Here is a 10,491-nt window from a genome sequence, read left to right as displayed (position 1 = left end):
CCCTTTTACAGCCTGGTGGCCGGTGAAGGCCGGCACCCCCGTTTCCGTGTGCGGGTCCGTGATAGCTGGACAGATCTCACTGGACACACGCCTCACGCCCACGTTCGTCTCTGCACCCCGGGGGTTAGTCCCACGTCTGCCCGGCCCCTGTGAATTCCCGTCTCGCAGACGCAGCTCAGTCCCGTTGCTCACTCACTCACCAGGAGCCAGCCTCTTCAGAAATGTTAATTTAGGTGTTTTCTTTTAATTGTTTAAAATGTACTTTTACTGGTCTTTAGAGAGAGAGGAAGAGAGAAGGTGAGAGAGAGAGAAACATCCGTGATGAGAGAGCATCATGGACCGGCTGCCTCCTGCACGCCCCACACTGGGGATCGAGCCCGCCACCCAGGCATGTGCCCTTGACCGGAATCGAACCCGGGACCCTTCAGTCCACAGGCCGACGCTCTGTCCACTGAGCCACACCAGCCAGGGCATGTTGTGGACTTTTAACTCTTCTTAAAAAAGTCCTTTGAGCCCTGGCCGGAGGTCTGTGGTGGTGAGCGTGTCGCCCCAAAGGGTTGCGGGTTCGATTCCCAGTCAAGGGGATGTCCCTGGGCTGCGGGTTTGATCTGGGCCCCAGTCGGAGTACATGTGGGAGGCAACCCACCCATGGCTCTCTCTCACATCGCTGTTTCTCTCTCTCTCCTCTCTCCTCTCACATCGCTGTTTCTCTCTCTCTCCTCTCTCCTCTCACATCGCTGTTTCTCTCTCTCTCTCTCTCTCTCACATCGCTGTTTCTCTCTCTCTCCTCTCTCCTCTCTCCCTCTCGCTCTCTCTCCTCTCTCCCTCTCACTCTAAAAAAACCAACGGGGAAAAATACCCTCGGGTGAGGATTAACAACACCAAAAGAAAGGTCCTTTTCAAAAAGGTGCATTTTCCCCGCACGGGGCCCATATGCAGAGCAAGTTTTATTTTACTTTTTTAAATATATTTTTATTGATTTCAGAGAGGAAGAGAGAGATAGAAACATCAGTGATGAGAAAGAATCATGGATCGGCTGCCTCCTGCACGCCCCCTACTGGGGATCGAGCCCGCAACCCGGGCATGTGCCCTTGACTGGAATCGAACCTGGGACCCTTCAGTCCACAGGCCGACGCTCTATCCACTGAGCCACACCAGCCAGGGCACAAGTTTTAAACGGACAGTACAGTGACAGCCAGACCTGGTCGGAAGCCCGTCTCCAGCCGGTCTGAGAACTAACTGCCCCGGGAATGTTAAACCGTTAACAGCCGGCCTGGCCGCCAGGATCCATAAAAGACTCGGAACAGGTCACCCCGGTGCCCCGGGTCCCAGGTGGACCGGCAGCTGTGCCTCCGCAGACACACACGGATGCCGTTAGTGTCGGGCAGAGGACCCGGGGCAGGGCCTTCCCAGGCATCCCTCCTGCCCAGATCTGTCCCTCTCCCCTTCTCTTTCTTTCTTTTTTTAAAATCATTTTTTAAAAGATATATATTTTATTGATTTTTTTACAGAGAGGAAGGGAGAGAGAGAGAGAGAAACATTGATGAGAGAGAAACATCCATCAGCTGCCTCCTGCACACCTCCTACCAGGGATGTGCCCGCAACCAAGGTACATGCCCTTGACCGGAATCGAACCTGGGACCCTTCAGTCCGCAGGCCGACTCTCTAGCCACTGAGCCACACCGGCTAGGGCAGTGGTCGGCAAACTCCTTAGTCCCCAGAGCCAAATATCAACAGGACAACGATGGAAATTTCTTTGGAGAGCCACATTTTTTAAACTTAAACTTCTTCTAACGCCACTTCTTCAACATAGACTCGCCCAGGCCGTGGTATTGTGTGGAAGAGCCACACTCAAGGGGCCCAAGAGCCGCCTGTGGCTCGCGAGCCGCCGTTTGCCGACCACGGGGTTAGCGCATCTCCCCTTTTCTGAGAGGCCTTCTCACGGGACTCACTCCACAGCTCGCGTCTCTGCCCACAGTTCGAGCAGCGGCCCCGGCCTGTCTGGGCGGGCGGAGGGCCAGCCCTGGCCTTAAAGGCGGAGGGGGAAGGGTTTTGCCATCGATCCAGGACAGCCCTGAAAATCACCGTAAGATGAAGTAGAAGAAGAAAAAGCAACTGATAAAAGGGCTCCCGTTAAGCCCGGCCTTCCTGGGCCCTAACCCCGATCTTCAGGGAAAAACCCAAGATTCCCGTAGTTCTCTCCTTCACGGGGACGTTTCAACACACCGCGAGCCTGCGGTTCCCGGCGTGGGTTGGCGACCAAGCGAGTTCATTCCCTTTTAACGCATTTACTTCCCCAGAACACAGAACACCTGTTTTCACAGAAACGTCTCGCTGTCACAAGCTGGGGAGGCGGTTCCACGCTTTTCTTCTCGAGGTTAACACCATTTGTGGATATTTTCAAAAAATGTATTTTTATTGATCTCAGCGAGGAAGGGAGACGGAGAGAGAGAGAAACATCCATGAGGAGAGAGAATCACGGATGTGCTGATTCCTGCACGCCCCCTACTGGGGATCGAGCCTGCAACCCGGGCGTGTGCTCTGACCTGGAATTGAACCTGTGACCTCCAGGTTCCTAGGTCGATGCTCAACCCCTGAGCCACACCGGCTGGGCAAGAGGGTTTTTATTTATTACTGGTTTCCACCTGGTATTGAACATACAGCATGTCCTCCGCAAAAAGGTATACACACTTTCACAGCCGTGAGTTCAATTTTGAGAATGAAATGTATCCTATATAATAAAAGCCTAATATGATAAGTGTCCAGTCGTCTGGTTGGCCGTTCAACCAATCAAAGCGTAATATGCTAATGATATGCTAAGGCCGCTCAACCGCTTGCTATGACATGCACTGACCACCAGGGGGCAGACAGTCAACTGGTTGACCAGTCGCTATGACGTGCACTGATCACCAGGGGGCAGATAGTCAACTAGTTAACCAGTCGCTATGATGTGCACTGACCACCAGGGGGCAGACAGTTGACTGGTTGACCAGTCACTATGATGTGCACTGACCACCAGGGGGCAGATGCTCTGACTAGTGGGTTAGCTTGCTGCTGGGGTCCAGCAGATCGGGACTGAGCGAGACGGGCCGGACACGCCCTGGAGCCCTCCCATGGTCCCTCCCTGGCTGGCCAACCTTCTGCGTCCCTCCCCGGCCCCGATCGTGCACCGGTGGGGTCCCTCGGCCTGGCCTGCGCCCTCTCGCAATCCGGGCTGAGGGACCCCCTCCCTCCCGCCGAGTGCACGAATTTCATGCACCGGGCCTCTAGTTTAATAACTACGGCCTTCATCATTATTCAAAGCGTTTGAACACATCTTGGGGGGACGCCATATGGAAAGGACGGTGCCCCGTGCCCTGTGTTCAGGTCGGGTGCACAGATCCGCGATTCTGTGTCCCACTTGGTGCGGGCGGGGGTCCCACGGCCGCCCCTCTCCTGGGATTGCAGATCCATCGGCCCCTGCGGCTCCCGCCCACCTCCGGCTGGCCAACGCCACCAGCAACGGGGACGGCAGTGTGACGGTCACGCTGGCCTGGGACGGCCCCGAGGAGCCGGACGTGCCGGTGCACCACTACAAGGTCTTCTGGAGCTGGGCTGCCCGCGGCTCGCCGGCCCCCACGAGGAAGAAGCGCAGGAAGACGGCGGACGGGGTAAGGGGGATCCAGCGGCTGCGTGCCCTGCGGGGGTGACGCCAGCTCCAGGCTGAGGCTCCGAGCAGCTGCCCGCTGAGCGAACGCCCGGTGGACGTTCCACCGTCCGTTCGTGCTTCTAGGCCCCTGGGTCTCTTTCTGATCATCAGAGGGAAGGCAGGGGAGGGTGGGAGGGGTAGATCGGCCAATGAACGTGTGTGCATAGATGCCTCACCGTGGACACAGACGATGGGGTGGGGAGGGCCTGGGCGGGGGGAACAGGAGCGGCTGGACGAGGCCAAGTGGGGGGAGAAGGAGGACGACCTATGTAATCCCTTCAGCAGCAAAGATGAAAGGAAAAAATACACTCAGTGGCCAGATGATTATGCGTTCAGAGATCATCATAATCTGGCCACTCAGTGTGTATATATATATATATTAGAGGCCCGGTGCATGAATTCGTGCATGGGTGGGGTCCGGCCAGCCTGGCCAGGGGGAGGGGACATGGGTGGTGGGCCGGCCTGCCTGCTGGTCGAACTCCTGGTCGAGGGGACAATTTGCATATTAGCCTTTTATTCTATAGGATAGACACTGAGTGGCCAGATTATTATGTGTTCAGAGATCATCATCATCTGGCCACTCAGTGTATATATTTTTACAGCGAGAGAGAGAGAGAGAGAGAGAGAGAGAGAGAGAGAGAGAGAGAGAGATAAGGGCAGGTGGAGGGAGGGTTCCCCGCCCCCCTTATATTCTCACCCAGGGGGGGGTCAGAGAGTCCCGATGCCTTATTTTTTTTTAAACAATTAGCAATAACCGTGCCTCGGATAAACCTCGTCGGCTACGGTGCAGCCACTGCTCACAGCAAGGACAATGCCTTTGACGTCGCCGGTGCTAACGCCTGGATTTGGCCCAGTGAGCCACTCGCGCCCAAAAGGCGGGGGAACTGCCGGCGCGGAAGGGGACAGGCTGATGCCACGCCTCCCGTCGGGTCCCAGACAGGGCCCCGGCTCCGTGTCCCTTACGCCCAGGTCTGTGCGTTCGGCCAGGTGTCCTCACGTGGAACCCCGTCCGTGGGCCAGTGCGGGGCGGAGCCCACGCAGGTGCCACGGCTCAGTCGCCTCCTCCAGGCGGGCAGCGTGGGGGGCTGGCTCTCCGACCAAGTGCCTGGCGCGAGCCGTCACTTCCTTTCCTTGCGGCTGATACAGTGTTGCATCGAGTTGTGACAAAGTTGCATAAACGCGGTTCCCATGGTTACAAAGCCGAACTCCATAAGTAAACACATGCACGTTTGAAAGTCTTTCAACAAGGAGAGCAGCACCGTCTCTCCATTTTATTTATTGATTTTTGCACCGAAGATGCGTGATCTGTGCCATGTGTTTATTTGTTTTTAAATGCATTTTTATGGATTTCAGAGAGGAAAAGAGAGGGGGAGTGGGGGTGGGAGAAACGTCAATGATAGAATCATAGATTGGCTGCCTCCTGCACGCCCCCTACTGGGGATCGAGCCCACATCCCGGGCATGTGCCCTGACTGGGAATCGGACCGTGACCTCCTGGTTCATAGGTCAATGCTCAACCACTGAGCCACGCCAGCCGGGCATCTGGATATTTTTTTAAAATGTATTTTTATTGATCTCAGAGAGGAAGGGAGAGGGAGAGGGATAGAAACATCCATGAGGAGAGAGAATCATGGATCGGCTGCCTCCTGCACGCCCTTTACTGGGGATCGAGCCTGCAACCCGGGCCTGTGCCCTGACCTGGAATTGAACCTGTGACCTCCAGGTTCCTAGGTCGATGCTCAACCCCTGAGCCACGCCAGCCGGGCAAGAGGGTTCTTATTTATGACTGGTTTCCATCTGGTATTGAACATACAGCGTGTCCCCCCAAAGGTATGTTAGAATTATAAGCTATGTCTCCAAAAGCCATCACTGATATTTAGTCGTGATACCCTTTGGGTGTTATTTTATTATTATTTTAGTTCGTCGTCGTCATCGTAATGATTATTAAAAATAAATATGTTTGTTGATTTTGAGAGAGGGAGGAAGGGAGAGGGAGAAACATCGACGGGTTGCTTCCCGTACCTGCTCCAACGAGGGACTGAACCCGAAACCTGGGCAGGCGTCCAGACCGGGAAATCAAACCCGCAACCTTTTGGTGTACGGGTTGATGCTCCCGCCAACCGAGCCTCTGGCCAGGGCTCTCCCTCCTTCATTTTTTTAAAAAAATATATTTTATTGATTTTTACAGAGAGGAGGGGAGAGGAATAGAGAGTTAGAAACATCGATGAGAGAGAAACATCGATCAGCTGCCTCCTGCACACCCCCCACTGGGGATGTGCCCGCCACCAAGGTACGTGCCCTTGACCGGAATCGAACCCGGGACCCTTGAGTCCGCAGGCCAACGCTCTATCCACTGAGCCACACCAGTTAGGGCTCCCTCCTTCATTGTTAAGAACCGCTCTGGCAGCCCCCTCTCTTGCCGCCCCCTTTTCTCCGCGAGCCCCGATCTAGACGGGGTGGGGGCAGCATTGTTCACGTCCGTGCCCCCCGGGAGGATCGGGGACACAACCTCAGGTGAGCAAGCGAACGGGTTTGGGGTTTTCCAAGAATGTTATTTTGCCCCACAGTCAAGCTGGATTCGCAGGTCTTACAGAGGTAGACAGGCCCTGGCCAGTGTGGCTCAGTGGGTAGAGCATCGGCCTGCGGACTGCAGGGTCCCGGGTTCGATTCCGGTCAAGGGCACGCACCTCGGTGGCAGGCTCCTCCCTGGCCTGGACCCTGGTCGGGGCGCATGCAGGAAGCAGCCCATTGATGTGTCTCTCTCACATCGATATTTCTCTCGGTCTCTCTCTTCCACTCTCCCTAAAAATCCATGGAAAAATATCCTCGGGTGAGGATTAGAAATATATATATGTAATAGAGGCCTGATGCACGAAGATTCGTGCAAGAATGGGCCTTCCTTCCCCCGGCTGCTGGTACTGCCTTCACTCCGGCCCAGAGCTGCCTTTCCGCCTTCCCATCCTGCCCAGAGGCCCGGAGCAGCTGGGGCGGTGCGGACCACCTGCATTGTCGCCATGGCGATGATGCAAGCGTCCCACCCTGACCCCAGCCGCTTGGCACCTGCATATGCAAATTAACCCACCATCTTTGTTGGGTTAATTTGCATACTCACTCTTGATTGGCTGGTGGGTGCCGCGAAGGTACTGCCAATTTGCATCTTACTCTTTTATTAGTGTAGATATATTGTATATACTAAAAATATACTAAAATTAAAAACGGGGAAGACAGGGGTGAGCTTGCAGGGGGTGCTGGGAGGCGGGGTGGCATGTGGCTGGGGCAGCCTGTGATGGGGTGCCCCTCCATCTGTCCCCAGTCCCAGAACTCCGTGGTCCTGGAGGGCCTGCAGCCAGACACCGACTACAGCGTGGAGCTGCAGGCCGTGGCCTACTGGGGGCAGACGCGCCTCAAGAGCGCCAAGGTCCCTCTGCACTTCACACCCATGCCCGCCGCCAACAACAGTAAGTGTCTCCGGGGCTCATCGGCCACTCGCCCACCTGCCCAGCAAAAATGGGGGTTACCATGCACGGAGAGTATTTCATTTGCAACCTGCACGTGGCCAAGTTTTTATAATATATATACTGAGTGGCCAGATGATGATGATCTCTGAATGCATAATAATCTGGCCACTCAGTGTGTGTGTGTGTGTGTGTGTGTATATATATATATATATATATATATATATATGCATGAATTTCTGCTTGGGTGGGGGTCTGGCCAGCCTGGCCAGGGGGAGGGGACATGGGCGGTTGGCCGGCCTGCCTGCTGGTCGAACTCCTGGTCGAGGGGACAATTTGCATATTAGCCTTTTATTCTATAGGATAGACACGGAGTGGCCAGATGATTATGCGTTCAGAGATCATCATCATCTGGCCACTCATTGTATATATTTTTATTTCATAGAGGAAGGGAGAGGGAGAGAGAGATAGAAACATCCATGAGGAGAGAGAATCATGGATCGGCTGCCTCCTGCACACCCCCTACTGGGGATCCAGCCCACAACCCGGGCATGTGTCCCGACTGTGAATCGAACCGTGACCTCCTGGTTCCTAGGTCGATGCTCGACCATGGAGGCGTGCCAGCCGGGCCTGCCACCCCTTTTTTGTAAAATTAAAATAATATCCAAAGTTGGAATTCTATGTCTACTGCTTCTCAAATACCCATTTGGGACCAAATGTCCTTTGGGAGACGTGAATCGTATATGAGATTTCTCCCTCTTTTGAGTTCCGCCCACCACATCCCCACCTGTCCGTCTTCCCGCCTCACTGCTCGCCCTCCCTCCGCCCGCCTCCTCCTCAGACCCAGCCTCTCAGCCTCTGAGGCCCCAGCCCTGGTTGTATGTTCACGGGTGTGACACAAGGCTGCCTTCTCTCCTTCTGCTTTTTTCCAACAAACAAACCACATTCCTTCCCGGTGAGAAACTGGAATGGGATTGCAGACTCCCATAATGTCATGTATTTCTTCCCCCAGCCAGGAACAAGGAGGGAAAACCCCCTCCATTGGGATATTTTCTGATTTATTTATGTCCTAGAGGCCCGGTGCATGAAATCTGTGCAGGGCAAGGTCCCGAGGCCTGGCCACCCTGCCTCCCCCTTCCCTTGCTCCCTCAGCACCCCGCCACCACTGCTGGTCGCCCGCCATGGTCTGCGCCGCCCCCTGGTGGTCAGCGCACATCATAGTGAGCGATCGAACTCCCGCTCTCCTGGTCGAACTCCCAAGCGGACAATTTGCATATTAGCCTTTTATATATATATAGATTATTGGCCTGTTGCACGGATTCGTGCACTGGTGGTATCCCTTGGCCTGGCCTGCAGGGAATGGGCCAAAACCGGCTCTCTGACATCCCTTGAGGGGTCCCGGATTACGAGAGGGCGGTTCTCGGGTAACGCACGCCAGAATCGGGCTCCCTCCTCTCTGGTTCTGGGTGTGTCACTCGAGAACCACAGCTGCCAAGTCCCTGCAGCTCGGCAGCTCCTGTGTTCAGTGTCTGCCCCCTGATGGTCAGTGCGCGTCACAGCTACCAGTCGGAGCGTCTGCACCCTGGTGGTCAGTGTGTGTCATAGCTACCGGTCGGACGGTCAAACGGTCGGATGGTCGCTTAGGCTTTTATATATATAGATTTGTTGTTGTTTTTAATCCTCACCTGAGGATATTTTTCCATTGATTTTTAGAGTGAGTGGAAGAGCGAGGGAAAGACAGAGAGAGACATCGATGTGAGAGAGACATCAATGGGTTGCCTCCTGCACGCACCCCGACCAGGGCCTGGGAACCTGCCACCCAGGTACCCGCCCTTGACCGGAATCAAACCCGGGACCCTTCAGTCTCAGGGCCGAGGCGCTGCCCACTGAGCCACACTGGCCAGGGCCCCTGGGTGTTTATAACCCCATTCGCAGGCCGTACACAACGGTCCACTTGAAAACGAGCCTGTGGCCTTTGGACAGACGGTGAATTAACGCCCCGTGAGGCCTTGGCAGGGCCAGACCCCGTGATGTCAGCAGCCTCCTGGGTCCCGCGGGCCGGACGTTCCCCACCCCAGCGGGTGTGGGCCCGCAGATGGGACTTGGCCGGGACATGGCGTCTCCCCTAGCCCATCTGAGCGCCTCTTCCTTCTTCTCCCGGGGGCGGGGGCGTCTCCTCACAGCCCGCCAGACGCCGAGGTCCCTCCCATCTCTCACGTCTGAGCAGCGGCCTCTCCTCCCACCTTCACGCACACTGAGCAGGGTGGTCTGAGCCGCACCCTCCCCCCCACACACAAACCCGGGTGCCCCTCACAGGCCCCCCAACTGAAAAGCAGGCTTGGGTGTACCCTGGTGGACTACCCAGGCGGACTCACTCTAGCTCCACGGAGGCTGGGGAGAGGGTTGCCCTTTGCCCTGGGCACCGAGCTGGGGGATTGTCTGCCCCTCCCCCCCCCCAGTCCCCACCCTCCACCTCCCAGCCTCCTCCAGCCCAGCTGCTGGCTCTCCAGCTGTTTGCAGGGAGCGGCTGCCTCTCCCACCAGAGCACTGGCCAGGTTGTGACTCAGGATAAGAACTATGTGCCAACAACTCCTGGAATTCCCTAAGTGGTGAGAGGAGGGATGAAGGCGCCTTTGTTGTGTTAATGCCGGGGCTTCTGGAAGCTGGGTGCGGGGAGCCAGGGCTGGTCTGCACCCACCTGGGCATGAGAGGATCCAGACTGTCAGCCCCACCCTCCCCTCCCCAGCTGGGGGCAGGGGGCGGGGCTCCGTAGTGAGTGGCACCTCGGATGACCAATGGCAATCAGTCGCACCGGCATTAGACAGCCTCCTGAAGCACACAGAGGAGGGGGCTGGAGAGCTTGGGGTGGGTGCCCGGGAGCCGACAGGGGCTCGTGGGGTGCCTGGCGAGGATGAGGAGCTGTACTCCCCGCCTCTTCCCCCCGCCCCCCCTGCTCCCCCCACCCTTTGGCTATGCATCTCTCCCATCAGCCTGTTCCTCAGTTTTCTTGTTTCTTTATTTTTTTGTTCGTTTCATTTCTTAAAAAATATATTTTTATCGATGTCAGAGAGGAAGGGAGAGGGAGAGAGAGAGAAACATCCATGAGGAGAGAGCATCATGGACCGGCTGCCTCCTGCACGCCGCCTCCTGGGGATGGACCCCGCAACCCAGGCCTGTGCCCTGACTGGGCTTCGAACCCTGACCTGCTGGTTCAGAGGTCGGTGCTCACCCACTGAGCTTTATAATAAACCGGTGACCTGGTGAGGAAAGGGTCCCTGGGTTCTGGGAGCCGCCCCGGCAAGTGTGTGGGGTCCAGCACCCGGGTCTGGGGGCCTCTGATTGACAGCCC

The 10,491-nt window shown here is 56.2% G+C and overlaps 1 protein-coding gene across 1 annotated transcript in view; it reads left to right on the top strand.

The window, feature by feature from the left end:
- ANOS1 (anosmin 1) overlaps positions 1–10,491 on the top strand; it is an 87,951-nt gene that overhangs the window by 57,534 nt on the left and 19,926 nt on the right. The window contains exons 7-8 of the mRNA XM_080652529.1: positions 3,448–3,650; positions 7,001–7,145. Of these exons, the coding sequence (XP_080508655.1) occupies positions 3,448–3,650; positions 7,001–7,145 (348 nt within the window). The remainder of the gene's footprint in view (positions 1–3,447; positions 3,651–7,000; positions 7,146–10,491) is intronic.

The sequence above is a fragment of the Plecotus auritus genome, assembly GCF_963455305.1.
Source record: "Plecotus auritus genome assembly, chromosome: X".
NCBI classification, from domain to species: domain Eukaryota; kingdom Metazoa; phylum Chordata; class Mammalia; order Chiroptera; family Vespertilionidae; genus Plecotus; species Plecotus auritus.
This window is presented reverse-complemented; position numbering and strand designations above follow the sequence as displayed.